Source organism: Chiloscyllium plagiosum, unplaced genomic scaffold, assembly GCF_037043375.1.
Source record: "Chiloscyllium plagiosum isolate Xiang-an unplaced genomic scaffold, Cpla_swu_hap1 HiC_scaffold_13, whole genome shotgun sequence".
NCBI classification, from domain to species: domain Eukaryota; kingdom Metazoa; phylum Chordata; class Chondrichthyes; order Orectolobiformes; family Hemiscylliidae; genus Chiloscyllium; species Chiloscyllium plagiosum.
The window spans coordinates 41,553,510-41,568,477 of record NW_028270151.1 but is presented as its reverse complement, the minus strand read 5'-3'; the positions used below and the strand labels follow the sequence as shown (position 1 = coordinate 41,568,477).

Below are 14,968 nucleotides of genomic sequence, written 5' to 3'. Positions count from 1 at the left end.
AATGCCTTTTTAAAATGTTGCAATTGTACTAGTCTCCACCACTTCCTCTAGCAGCTCATTATGTTAAAAATTTGCCTCTGTAGGTCTGTTTTATATCTTTCCCCCCTCACCCAAAACCTATGCCTTCCAGTTATGGTCTCCCCCAGCCCAGGGAAAAGACTTTGTCTATTTATCCTATCCATGTCCCTTAATTTTAGAAATCTCTATAAAAGTCACCCCCCCTCAGCCATCAACGCTCCAGGGAAAAGAGCCCCTGCCTATTCAACCTCTCCCTATAGCTCAAATTATCCAACTCTGGCAACATCCTTGTAAATCTTTTCTGAACCCTTTCAGGTTTCAGAACATCCTTCCAAGAGGAAGGAGACCAGAATTGCACACAATATTCCAAAAGTGGTCTAACCAATGTCCTGTCCAGCTGCAACATGACCTCCCAACTCCTGTACTCAATACTCTGACCAATAAAAGGAAAGCATACCAAATGCCTTCTTCACTATCCTATCCACCTGCGACTCCACTTTCAAGGATCTATGAACCTGCACTCCCAGGTCTCTTTGTTCAGCAACAACCCCTAGGATCTTACCATTAAGTGTATAAGTCCTGCTAAGATTTACTTTCCCAAAATGGAACACCTCACAATTATCTAAATTAAACTGCACTTGACACTTTTAAGCCATTGGCCCATCTGATCAAGATCCTGTTATAATCTGAGGTAACCTTCTTCGCTATCCACTACGCCTCCAATTTTGGTGTCATCAGCAAACTTACTAACTATACCTCTCATGCTCACATTCAAATCATTTATATAAATGATGCAAAGTAGTGGACCCAGCACCAATCCTTGTGGCACTCCATTGGTCACAGGCCTCCAGTCTGAAAAACAACCCTCCACCACCACCCTCTGTCTTCTACCTTTAAGCCAGTTTTGTATGCAAATGGATAGCTTTCCCTGTATTCCATGAGATCTAACCTTGCTAAACAGTCTCCCACGGGAAACCGTATCGAACACCTTACTGAAGTCCATACAGGTCACTCCCACCGCTCTGCCCTCGTCAATCCTCTTTATTACTTCTTCAAAAAGTAACCCAATCAAGTTTGAGAGACACGATTTCCCACACACAAAGCCATGTTGACTATCCCTAATCAGTCCTTGCCTTTCCAAATACATGTACATCCTGCCCCTCAGGATTCCCTCCAACAACTTGCCGGCCACCGACGTCAGGTATAGCTCCCTAGCTTGTCCTGACAATTTTCTTAAATAGTGGCACCACGTTAGCCAATCTCCAGTCTTCCGGCACCTCACCTGTGACTATCGATGATACAAATATCTCACCGAGAGACCCAGCAATCACTTCCCTAGCTTGCCACAGAGTTCTAGGGTACACCTAATCAGGTCCTTGGAGTTTAACCACTTTTATGCGTTACAAGACATCCAGCACTTTCCTTAACTTCTGAGAGATATTGTATTCTCGGTACCTTCACTAACCCATTCACAAGCTCTTTATTTCTATTCATTCATAACTCCTTTATTAACCCACTCACAAGCAAAAATCGTGTTCCTGTTCCATTCATAAAACTGCTCCAATTAATTGTTAATTTATACACTTTCTCAGCGTGACTAATGTTTGGTAGCTCATACACTACTCCTACTAATGTCTTCTTTCCCATTTTTTTACTTCCACTCAAATGGAACTTTACACCACCCAAGCCTAGATGGTGTCTCAGAACTGACCTCTATCTTTTATTAACAGTGCTACCCCACCACATTTCCTTCCCTACGATCTGAAAGGTGAAATACACCTGAACGTTAAGCTGCCAGTTTGGACCTCCTTGTAACCTTCTGTGTGTAATGGCTTTGAGATCATATCCATTGAACTCCAATTGCACTGCCGATTCATCTATCTTATTCCAAAAAGCCTCATGTGTTAAGATACAAAACATTTAAGTTTGATCTATTATTAAATTTTCTTCCACTTTTAATGATTTGTTGGTGCAAAATGACATTCACACAGTCTCTTATTTTCAAGTAACAACGAGCCCATCACTAACCTGCACTCTTACTTTCTCCTTTACTTTTGATTTTCTAAATTTCCATGCAACTGAATCCATCCCTGTATTTAGTTTAAGGCCCTCCTTGGCGGACCATGTCTGTCAACGGGTGGAATAAGGACAAAGACAGAGGTAAAAACAAGGACTGCAGATGCTGGAATTACCAGAGTCTAGATTAAAGTGGTGCTGGAAAAGCACAGCAGGTCAGGCAGCATCTGAGGTGCAGGAAAAAAAAATACAAGGGAAGGACTCAACAAACTAGTTTCATTGCCTAGAATATAGAAGTTTGAATTATAGACATTTTCTGAAGTTAAGAGTGAACAAATAGTTCATTTCTACAAAGACAGACCCTTCAACAATGACATTTCTAAATACATTGATCATTAGCAGTTTAGAACAGCCTTTTATAAGCACAATCAATCTAGCAACAGTTGCTCAGTGGATTAAAAAAAAAGTGATCATGTTTAAGAAACAAGTAGTTTATGACTTGGGTTAGTTGATGAACAAAGAGAGCAGAAAAATCTAGTCTTACTGAGAGGTTTAAACATGTGCTTAGGATCAATTGAGATTTTAAAATCAGCCAAATGGAAAATTGTGGTGACTGTTGGAAGGAGCAGCATGATGGAATTGACAAAGTGGATAGCTTTGGTTTTAACACCCAAGCAAATCCCTTCATAATTTAAAGGCCTCTATCAGAATAGGAAAAAAAAACACACCAGCGCACTTAATCATTCCTTGTAGCTGAATCCTCTCAAGTTTAGAGCTGAAAATGTGTTGCTGGAAAAGCGCAGCAGGTCAGGCAGCATCCAAGGAACAGGAGAATCGATGTTTCGGGCATAAGCCTGAAGAAGGGCTTATGCCCGAAACATCAATTCTCCTGTTCCTTGGATGCTGCCTGACCTGCTGCGCTTTTCCAGCAACACATTTTCAGCTCTGATCTCCAGCATCTGCAGCCCTCACTTTCTCCTCCTCTCAAGTTTAGCAACATTGAGGATATTTTTGACATTTTCCCAGACCCGCAGCTTCCCTTTTATAAAATAAGGACCATATATTTGAACCAATATTCAACATGCATTCCTGCATAAATAAAATACCAGAACTTGGTTTGCCTGATCAACTTGTACTACTTTCAGTGATGGACTTGTAATCCTGGATTTCACTGTCTTGCTACCTTGTTTAATTACTTATCTTCCATACACTTCTACTAAAATGGATCAGCTTGCTATAAATTTCATTTATCTACCAGCCTATTTCTTTCTATATTTTGATATAGTACTCCACATTCCTAATCTTTGCCAATGCAAGATTATCACCACTAGAAAACACTTCTCCCATGTCCAAAAACCCTCATATTAGCACTGATATTTTCTGGTCATGTAACACATTTTACAACTCATCTAACTCCACACACCTTCACCTTTTGTCACAACTTTGTGGCAACTTCTCTTACTGCACATGATTTTTTAAAAATTTACATTAACATCTTGAGGGAAAACAATCCAATGAACGGTTAAATTCATTTTCTTTCTTTGTTAAAAAAAATTGGATTTTCAGCCAAGTACCAAAGTACATGGGGACATAGGAGAGAAAGAAAATTACTTTTCTTAAAAAAAACTCAGCAGGTCTGGGAGCATGCGTGGAGAGAAAGCAAAGTTAACATTTCGGGATCAGTGACTTTTCTTTAGACCTGCTAAGTTTTTTCCAAGCAATTTCCTTGTTGTTTTGATTTACAGGTATCCGCAGTTCTTTAGAGCTGTTTGGAATTAAGAGAACCTAATTACGCTTAGTAACAAAAGAAGGTGCATGAGTTCTCGTCTGCATTGTACTCATTTACACTTCAGCTCTATGAGAGCTCTGTAGATCATCAGTTTTAAACCCATTTTAAAAAAGGGTTTTCCCGCTCAAATCGAGCGACAGAGAACACACCTTTAAGAAGTCACGTTTTAAATTACGAAGAAAATGCTCGATCCTTTAAATCACACAATCAAAAAAAAGAACAATGTGTTTGACGCTCACTGCTAGGCCCAGATCCGATATCCCTGCAACCACACAACGTGCTAATAACTCAAACAGCTAAGCCTTACAATACATTTAACTGACAACTACAATTACTGCCTTTCAGTCAACCACTACCGAAGCATCTACAATCCACATGCTTTTGAAGAACTCACCTACGACTAGGCCCTTTGCCTCAGTCCCTCTTTCAGAAGAGAGCTGGGCGCCCCCGCCTCGCTTAGCGCCTATTGGCCGGAACAGCAACCTCCTGGACCCACCCCTAACACCAATCGAGCTTTCTATTTGCTGGCTCAGCTATCGATCAAATACGTAAACCCGCCAACCGTATTTCATTCATAAGGCGGATCCGTTAGGTGCGCCTCGTGATTCTGACATTTAAATTTAAGTCTCACGCACGCGGAGTAGCTGTCGCTCCTACTATTGTGTTCTGTGGAAGGATGATTTCTTTCCACAAATGTTGAGTCTTTCCAGCATTTATATTTTTGGTTCTGATTTCCAACGTCTGCAGTTCTTTTGTTTCTTTTTGCTCCTGTTTTACGTTAGGAGAGAGGACGAAAATGAGAAAGGCTCGAAATAGCGATTCAGTTAGCAACTGCGGGGCAATCACTCAAGTTAAGGAACCTTTAGCGTTGAGGAATCAAATTGACAAAACATCAAGATATCACGTTGCTTGATTTAAGTTAGCACGGAAACCAAACAGGGCCCCAATTCTAGGTAGGACAATATTTATCAAACATTATTTGGACGGAATTGAAGTTGAGATTATAGGCATCTCACCACTGCAACCAGGGTCAGTATATAGGTACACCAGAAGGAAAAAAAAACAGTAATTAAGGTGAAAGAGATCTAACATATCTTTTATACTCTTAAAATGGAGAACCTGTACAACAATATTTCCAAATATTACGTTTCCTAACTGGTTATCCCTTTGTTAACATTTGCAAATCAACAAATGTTCTGTCTCTCATACTGATTTTCCCATTTTTAATCAATTCAATATGATTTGGGAATTCAATGCCACCACACAATTTGTGATGCAATGACAATGATGCTACAAGTGGACTTTCCCTTGAACAGTTCTGCCCTGCGTGATGGGGTTAGCAGTCAGTGCAAGTGAGAAAAGCATAAAACCTCAACTTATTTTCTTTCCTGATACCATTTCAACGTAGAATCCTGATGAAGGCCATGACTCAGTTATCTTCCTTAATGTTCTCTATCCTGCACATGGCATCTGCCACTGCCTCTTTTAGAAACTATCATAATCAGCTTGCTTAGAGATGTTGTAATGCATCTCTGGAGTGACTTGAGCCAGATCTCCTGGTTCAGAGGTGACACAAGAGCCTCATGCTACCTATTTTAGGAACAGTAGTCCTAATTGTTTGAACCTATAGACCTCCCAGCTGTTCGACTCAGTTGACATTTCAGGTTCCGGTAACCCTTCCTCAGCATTGATAGTAGCTAGGAAAATGTCAGTTTATGTGCAGAAGATAAGGGGCTCAATTCCCACCTATAGTTTACTCCTTACCTCCTCCTGAAGAAGGGCTTATGCCCGAAATGTCGATTCTCCTGTTCCCTGGATGCTGCCTGACCTGCTGCGCTTTTCCAGCAACACATTTTCAGCTCTGATCTCCAGCATCTGCAGACCTCACTTTCTCCTTACCTCCTCCCTCCACCCTATCTTCTGCATATAAACCGATATTTTCCTAATTACTATCAGTTCTGAGGAAGGGTCACTGGACCTGAAATATTAACTCTGATTTCTTTTCACAGGTGTTACTAGACCTGCTGAGCTTTTCCAGCAACTTCTGTTTTTGTTTTTGATTTACATCATCTGCAGTTCTTTCAGTTTATATTTAGTGTCAAACTCAGACTGTGGTGAGATCATATCTGGAATATTGTGTCCTGTTTTGGTCTCCTTACTTGAAGGTGGCATTGGAGGCAGTTCAGAAGAGGTTCACCAGGTTGATTCCAGGGATGGGAGAGCTGTTGCACGAGGAGCAGTTGAATAGTTTGGGCTGGAGTTCAGAAGGATGGGGGGGGGGGGATCTGAAATGCTGAAAAGGATTGATAAGGTGGATGTTTAACAGATGTTCCACCTTGTGGGACAATCTCAAAGAAGAGGTCATAGATATAGACTGAGAGGTCAAAACTGAGATGAGGATAACTACTTCTTTTGGAGGGTTGTGAATCTGTGGAACTCACTGCCTCAAAGTGCAATGGAGGCAAAATCAATCAACAGGTTCAAGAACGAAATAGATATGTTTCTGATGAAAAACAGGATAAAGGGCTATGGGGAGCAGGCAGGAAAGTAGAGTAGGATTAGATTAGCCATGATCATGTTAAATATGGATTAGTTGTATGAGAAAAATCTCATGCATATTTCTTTTAACCTCATTCTTGAATATTAAGAAACTCTACTGGACAAATAGCATAAGTGTTGTGTCAATAGCATAAGTCAGAGGCTGGGTATTTTTTGTTAAGAGGCTTAGCTTTTAGCTTGCAAAGCCTTTCCACTATTTAAAAGACAAAATTAGGCGTGTGATGGAATGGTGTCTCATTTGGATGGATGCATCTGCATCAACACTGACAAAGTTCAACACCATCTCTAGACCAAAGCATCAGATTAGTATATCATTCCTAGCCAAAATATTGACTTTTTTTCATACACCATTTATACTAACTGTAGGACGTTATTTAGAAACTTGGCAAGGCTTCTTATGGATCATCTCTCAAACTCAGTTTTCCCCACCCAGAAAGACTCCATGCAATGAAATGTGATCATGGAATCAATCTCCCAAAAAGCTAATGACCATATCTCAGGAAAGAAAGATGTTTAACTCAAGTACATCAATCCTGAGATTGAAGTTGTGTCATTTCTGAATGTTGCTCAGCACATACAGGCAGTTGAGCTAAGTGATAGTCTGGTTACTCAAAGCTGTTAACTTGTCAGCTACCTTGGGAATTACTCCTAAAGTGATCTCATCAACTTATAAATACAGACTCTGGTCACTGCTAGTGATGACTTAAAATGATATGTTGAATAGTGGGTTTCCTATTTTGTTACATAACTATGCCCTTTAATGACTTGCAACTCAATGTTAGGTAACATTGATTATATTTATGCATGTCTATCAAGTGTTTGTGTGAGAATTTTAAATTTTCCTTGTGATTTATAACCAACAAATATTGTTCTTCATATGGCTTTCTGTTTGAAAAATATTCACAGACACAGCAGAATTAAGCTAGGGGAATAAACTAAAACCTCTTTGATCTCAACTGATTTGAAAGCAAAACAGTTTGCTGAGCCAAGTCACGTTTATTTCATCACAAGGTCTATACTGAGGGGAAAAAACACAAATGGCTCCTTAGTAAAGCATTAAAGGAAAGTATTAAGGATTCATCTGCTTCCTCACTACGTCAGGATACTACAACTTTCTTACATTATTTTGAGTTTGCACGTTATATCTTCAAAGGAAAGTGTAGACACAGAATCAGTAAATACTTTAGAAAAGACAGCTGTTTGATAGCATGATTAAATACCAGAAGACTTGATAACTACAGCCGTTGACATTTAACAAGCTAACAAGTTAGTTTTCAATGATACTAAATATAAAAATTAACTAGTCACATTTTCAATTTTTACACAAAGGTTATACACTGAACAATTTTTGTTTAATGGATATCACACACTCTAAAAGCTCAAGCAGTTTGGTGTAGATTTATTTCATGTTCTGCTATGAATTTAAAGAAAAAATAAACTCAGTTACTTCTTTTTATGATACATTTTTATTTGTAAGACATAAGCTTTTGTTAAGCTTTTAATAAAGTGCACAAATATTCAACCAGTCTAAAACACCTTGCTTGATTTTTAACAACTGGCATACATTGAAACACAAAAGTAACATGAAGTACAGTTCAATCATGAAGCATCTATTACCTAAACGTAGTTTAGGATTGGTAATACGAGGCATAGTGAAAAGAGAAAGATTCTTATTCAAATCTCTTGTGCAAAGATGTGAATTTTACGTGAATCATTAAAATAATGACATTTTGCTGCTCTGAAAACAGTCAAGAATTCAGCCTACATTTATTTACAAAAATAAAAATGCAATTGAGATAAAAAGAACTGGCCACATTTTATCAAACATTAAGGAAAAAGTAAAATAGCTTTGTATATTAAAAATTGAATCTGGAATCACCACACTGAACACTTTTCAACTGGATTCATTGGAGCTCTTTTAGGACAATGGAATACCCTTCCAAATTCATCAAACTGGGAAACACTTCCAAGAACCCTGTTAAAATAAGAATGAAGATTACTGCTTTCAAGTTAAACAACCTATTCTTGTAAATCTATATTATATTTAGTTTGTAAAGTTTAGTTACAAGTATTTATGGCTTAGTTTGTAAAATAAATACCCATGGCTGAACCATATCCTTTATTCAATTACTGGTCTCTGGATATTGCAATTATTACAGAATATTAAGACACTACAATTGACTTCAGTGCTCCTAAACGAAAGAGGGGCAATATAACAATATAACAACTTTCATTGCTATTCATTGACCTCTGTTAAAGATTGATATTGAACAAGAAGATGATTAGAATTGGATGTCAGCTTTCTACAATGAAATAGTCTGCTGACATATGTTTTGGACTTACAGAATAATCACTTAGGTGGCAGAATAAATGTAATCAATGCCCGTGGATCCACAGTCCTGGTTCTTTAGAACAACAGGGAATTGCAAACTTGATAGCTGGAGCAATACTGTCCAATTTTTTCTCCTTTTCCTTGTATCCGTTTACAAATTTCCTTTTTAAATACTTATCTATTCTCTGTTTTAGCTGGCTGTAATTTTAAAAAGTCCATGTTCTAATAAGATATTTATTTACATTTTAGATGCTGTAGAAAATAATCTTAGAAAATACAAAGTACTAACAGAATATAAATTGGCTATAACCAGGAAGGTTTGTGGTTAAAGAATTTTGATTTATTGTACACCACGGTTTAAAGGAAAAATGTAGAATTCATAAAGAAATAACCAAATAAATTATTATGTGCACTAATGTAATGATTTAGTATTTTTTTGGGCCAATTTCAAAATCACTCAGAATTTAAAGGATAGAAATTAGACTATTGACTGAAAGGTCCACACCAGAGGAACATTACTACTCTGGAAAAGCACATCAATCAGCTGTAGACATTTGGGGCTGCAGGAAGGACATTAATGAGGAATGTCTTAGAGTTAAGAAGTCAGAGTTTTTTTTTTACAGCATGCATTAAGGCCTGTAGTGTCTGCGCTGGTCATCAAACTTCCATCTATTCTAATCCCATTTTCCAGCACCTGGCCTGTAGGCTGTTGTGTGATCCTGTTTCAAGTGTCCATTTAAATAGTTCTTAAAAGTTCTTGAGGTTCCCATCTTTACCATCCTTTTAGACAGTGAAGAATCCTTTTGACTCTCTGAAGAATTCCTCAAATTCCCTATAAACTTACTGCTCCTTACATTAAAACTGTACCCTTTGGCTATTGGCCCTCAATTAAGAGGAAAATGTTCTCTCTGGCTACCCTATTAATGACCCTCAGAAGTTTGAACACCTCAATCAGACAGTATTCAGCTTTCACTGCTTGAAGGAAATCAAGCATATCCTCTCTAGTTTCTCTTCATTGCTGAATCGCTCAAATCCAGGCAACATTATGATCAGTCTTGTCTGCATCCTCTATAGTGCAATCATATCCTTCCTCTAGTATGGTGATCAGAACTGTACGAAGTACTTCAGCTGTGGCTTACCTAAAGTTATTTATAAGGGGTGAAAACAATGACTGCGGATGCTGGAAACCAATTTCTGGATTAGTGGTGCTGGAAGAGCACAGCAATTCAGGCAGCATCCAAGGAGCTTCGAATCGACGTTTCGGGCAAAAGCCCTTTGCCCGAAACGTCAATTTCGAAGCTCCTTGGATGCTGCCTGAACTGCTGTGCTCTTCCAGCACCACTAATCCAGAATAAAGTTATTTATAGCTCCATTATAACTTCCTTGATCTTGTATTCAATGCCTTAACAAAGAAAGGAAAGAATCCCAAATATTATCTTTACTGTCTTATTTACCTGTCCTGTTGCCTTTAATATCTATGGACATGCACATAAAGATCCTTGGAATCCTCTGTGTTTCCTAGGCTCCTGCCATTCAACATGTACACAATTTCCTTGATAGTCCTCCCAAAATGCAATACCTCACACTTTTCAGGATTAAATTCATTTGCTGCTATTCAGCCTATCTAACCACCCGAACTACGTTGTTCTGTCGTCTAACTCTTCCCTTTTTGCTATTTAACACACCACCAATTTTTGTATCATCCATGAACCCTCCTATATTCAAGTTTAAATCATTAATGTACACAAAACAAACAGCTAGAGACCCAACACCGAAAACTATGATATACCACTGGACACAGGCTTCCAATAAAAAAAAAATACTCTTCAGCCATTACCCTTTGCTTCTTGCTAGAAAAAACTACTTTGAACTCAATTTGCCAAGTTGACCTAGATATTAAAAATAATAGGATCCATCTGAGCTACTGAAGGTTTAGATGAATCATATGCATTCAAATTTACAAATGTCCTGGGTTTAAGAGGCTGACAAGATACATAACTTTAATTTTGCTATTATTTTTATAAAAAATCTGGCATGATTTGGCAATGTCAGTGAATAGGAAATCCTTTGTTCCAGACTGACACATGGAATGGAAAAAAATTCCACAGGAAACATCACATAGATTATTTTTTAAGGATAGTAAAGGAAGAACAAGATAGCAAAGCTGAAAGGAACAGAGTGCAAAAAAGACAATACCAAACCAGAGAGAGACTTTCAGTTATCTACCTGATGCAAGGTAAATAGATGAAGATAGCTTTTATAGTAAATCATTAGTTATCACCCATTGAAGTTTGCCTCAATGGGCTGCCGTATTTCCAGGTCATTGGCTTTGTTTTTGAAACAAAACAGTTATTCTTCAATGAATGAAAACTAGTGTAAATGCATACTTAGCAGATTGCCTTTCTGCACTTTTTAGCAAATCGTCATAATGTAATTGTTTGAATACCTTATTTATGTTTTTGCAAGAGAATTATACAAATAAACAAATGTGCTGGATTGTTGCGCAGAGCCATGAAACAGAAGACAAAGTATCAGACAGTTTGGGAGAGGGTTTTTAAGCTGGAGGGGATTGGGGGTGATTGATGTAGAGACAATCTCAGTGGCACAGTGGCTCAGTGGCTAGCACTGCTGCCTCACAGCACCAGGAATCCGGGTTTGATTCTCCCCGTGTCTGCGTGGGTTTCTCCAGGTGTTCTGGTTTCCTTCCACAATCCAAAGATGTGCAGGTTAGGTGAATTGGTCATGCTAAAATTGCCCGTAGTGTTAGGTGCATTAATCAGGATAAATATCGGGTAGGGGAATGGGTCTGGTTGGATTACTCTTTGGAAGGTCAGTGCGGACTTGTTTCCATACTGTAGGGAATCTAATCTAATCAATGTTACCAACTAACTATAGATGGACAATACAAGAATATGAGAACCAGATGGATTTACAACTCCTGCTCATATGGAGGGCCAACATTAATGCTAATGTTTTGGAGAAATATGGACTGTTTCTGTAATGTAAATTCTTAGGCTTAATCTGTCATTGGGAGTATGGAAAATACTACTGTCAGGGTGGCTTTTCCTATTCCTTTTCCAATGTTTCTATTTTTTTTTAATGGACTTGGGTGATGTTGATCATAAATATAGTTCACAGTATCTCAGAGAATGTGTGAACTATGGGGAAATCTTTGTCTGCAGTTTGGGAACAAAAAATTCAGACATTCAACTTTCCTTTGAAAAATATTGCCTCCACACCTTCTCATAAAACATTTAATCGATTACAGGTGGTGGAAGTCCCATAGAGGAAACTTACAATTCACTTTATACACCTTAATCTTATCCAAGTAAAAATAAAGACATTGAAAGAGCTCTTCAAAGAAAGAACAGTTTACTATAAGATAATAAAAATGCCAATCAAACAATGTTAGAACTATTTTGCAAAATCTGTCAATATTGTTTGCTGGGACGACTCTAATAACCATTCTTGGAGCTCAGTCCAAGTATTTAGAATGAGGCCACCTGTCAACTGTATCAACAAAAGCAGGTTGAACAAATGGCCAGACATCTCTTTTGTTCTCAGGTGGTCTTGTTATGAATGTTTTGCTAAGCTCCAAGAATGGATAATAGCAGGCAATTACTGGAGATAAGACTCTGTGGTGTAAAATTCCAAGCAGTGGAATGTGGTGAAACGGTTAAAAATTATGTCCCAATACATGTGTGAATCTAACCGGAATGGAGGTGTTGCTTAGTCCCGTGTGAATCTTCTTATCTGTATGTAACCAGAATGGAATGTGTTTTTTAGCCTTGCTCTGCTGTTCACATGAATGTTTATATCTGGAAAAGAGTATATCAGCTGGAAAAGTCTCCAGTTCGGTGAGTCTGCTCCGGGGTTACGTTTAACCGCCGAGCGTGGGTTGTTGGCAACCGCTCTACGAGAACTGACGGCTCCCAGTTTTTGTAACATGTAGAGTGAGTATAAGCCAGACCCGTTCTGGCGACGCTGCGGGGAATAAAATGCCCATATTCTAGCAGTCTCGCCTCTTGGTCGTTTGTTCTGTGTCAGACTACTCTCCTACGAACCTGACCTTGAGAATTTTTTTTAAAACATTTGGCGTAGTCGAGCAGGGTCAATCGCAATTGAGGAGAGATTTTGATACAGAACAATGTTTTGGAAAAAGACTAAGAAACCAGAAGAACAAACTGTGGAGGTCCCGACCGTCCCGGGATGGCATGGATGTGGGCATGTACGTGGCAGTTTGTTTGAGAGAGGATCCCAGTCCTGCCGAAGAACCCCTTGCCTGGGGTACAGCGGAGGATGTGGGCATGTAAGCGGAGTTAACAGAATTGAATGGGATTGAACTGAACTATACTGAGTGGAACTGAAGTGAATCAAATTGAACGGAACAAAATGGAACTGAGCTAAATTGAATTGAAATGGACGGAACTGAATTGAACACAATTGAATTGAACTGAACAGACCTGAACTGAGCTGAATTGAATTACACTGAATTGACTGAACTGAAATTAACTGAAACGAATTGAACTGAATTAAGCATAATGTAACACATGTATTGGGCCAAGCAGTGGAATGTGGTGTAAAATTCCAAGCAGTGGAATGTGGTGAAACGGTTAAAAATTATGTCCCAATACATGTGTGAATCTAACCGGAATGGAGGTGTTGCTTAGTCCCGTGTGAATCTTCTTATCTGTATGTAACCAGAATGGAATGTGTTTTTTAGCCTTGCTCTGCTGTTCACATGAATGTTTATATCTGGAAAAGAGTATATCAGCTGGAAAAGTCTCCAGTTCGGTGAGTCTGCTCCGGGGTTACGTTTAACCGCCGAGCGTGGGTTGTTGGCAACCGCTCTACGAGAACTGACGGCTCCCAGTTTTTGTAACATGTAGAGTGAGTATAAGCCAGACCCGTTCTGGCGACGCTGCGGGGAATAAAATGCCCATATTCTAGCAGTCTCGCCTCTTGGTCGTTTGTTCTGTGTCAGACTACTCTCCTACGAACCTGACCTTGAGAATTTTTTTTAAAACAGACTCAAAACAAATCCTGGGGAGCAGAAAAAGTGGGAATGCCACTGGCTTTGAATTGATCTGGTGTGCTGGTTGTGTGAGTACTTAGCTGCTTCTACTGAATGGCATCCCAGTAGTCCAAGATTGGGATAGAGAATTCCAAAGATTTACCATGTGAAGAAGTTCCTGTTTATTTAGTCCTAAATGGCCAAACTCTCTCTCTGAGATCGGGCTCCTGGTTCTCGACAACACAATCTGGAAATATTTTTCCTTTTCTCTACTGTCAAACCCATAAGAATCTTGTGTATTTTATTGCAATCACCTCTCATTCTTCTAAATGAATGAATATGGACTGTCTCCTCAATCTCTCATCATAAAACAATTCCATAATCCCAGGGATCAGACTAGTGAACCTCTGTTGCTTTGTCTCTATGGCATGCATGCATGTATATCCTTTCTTACTTAAGGAAGCCAAAATAGCACACAATATTCTCGACACACAATTCGATACAATTGCAACAGGACCTCTACTCCCACAAATCCCCTCAATTGTGAATGAATGGTTTGGACCTGTTTAGGTTTGGAGAACCCTCAGAAAGGGGAAAACTCTGCTACTTATTAATTAGGTTTCAATCAAAGTGGAATGTCAAAGCTATTATTCACAATAAAATTACCAATGGTAAGGCCTTGTTTACGAGTGAATAAAAATTAAGAGAGAAAATGCAGAGTGTTAGCGACCTTCTAGCAAAATCCAAGAATCAGTGGTGGTCTGGGGATGGGATGGCAATAAGTAAGACTGAAAGGACATTTGTGAGGTCACTACTCAGTGAGACAGATATTGACAAGGCTGCCATGACTTTCCATTACTTATGGAACAAGGACAGTTTTGAAACTTTGAAATCAATGGAAATAAAATGAAGACAAGCAAAAGTGTCTTCTCCCTTGTTTTCACCCATTTTGCACTATTATGTAACATCAGGATCTATTCTATTAACTTTTAACAACTTTTTAAATAGCAATGTAAGCCATTTAGTTGTAAAAAGAGTTTCTATGCAGCAGGAAGTTAAACCACATTTTCAGGGCACCGAGAGTTGTACTGTCTTTATGGTCACATCAATGGAAGTTCCATTCAGACAGTTTATGTTGGCACATCAATGTGAGGAAAAATGCTTGAAATAAGTTTGCTATTGATGATGTACAGAACACAAAAATCTGTAGCTTAAGTACAAATGTTAATTCTGACTGAGT

At 38.7% G+C, this 14,968-nt stretch overlaps 2 protein-coding genes across 2 annotated transcripts in view; both read right to left on the bottom strand.

Annotated features, from left to right (window-relative positions):
* cops7a (COP9 constitutive photomorphogenic homolog subunit 7A) overlaps positions 1-4,293 on the bottom strand; it is a 32,199-nt gene extending 27,906 nt beyond the window's left edge. Inside the window, exon 1 of the mRNA XM_043702290.2 lies at positions 4,218-4,293. The gene's annotated coding sequence lies outside the window, so the exon portion shown is untranslated. The remainder of the gene's footprint in view (positions 1-4,217) is intronic.
* A 3,546-nt stretch (positions 4,294-7,839) lies between these two features.
* ecel1 (endothelin converting enzyme-like 1) overlaps positions 7,840-14,968 on the bottom strand; it is a 117,153-nt gene continuing 110,024 nt past the window's right edge. The window contains exon 17 of the mRNA XM_087993241.1: positions 7,840-8,357. Coding sequence (XP_087849367.1) covers positions 8,258-8,357 — 100 coding nt within the window. The 3' untranslated portion in view covers positions 7,840-8,257. The remainder of the gene's footprint in view (positions 8,358-14,968) is intronic.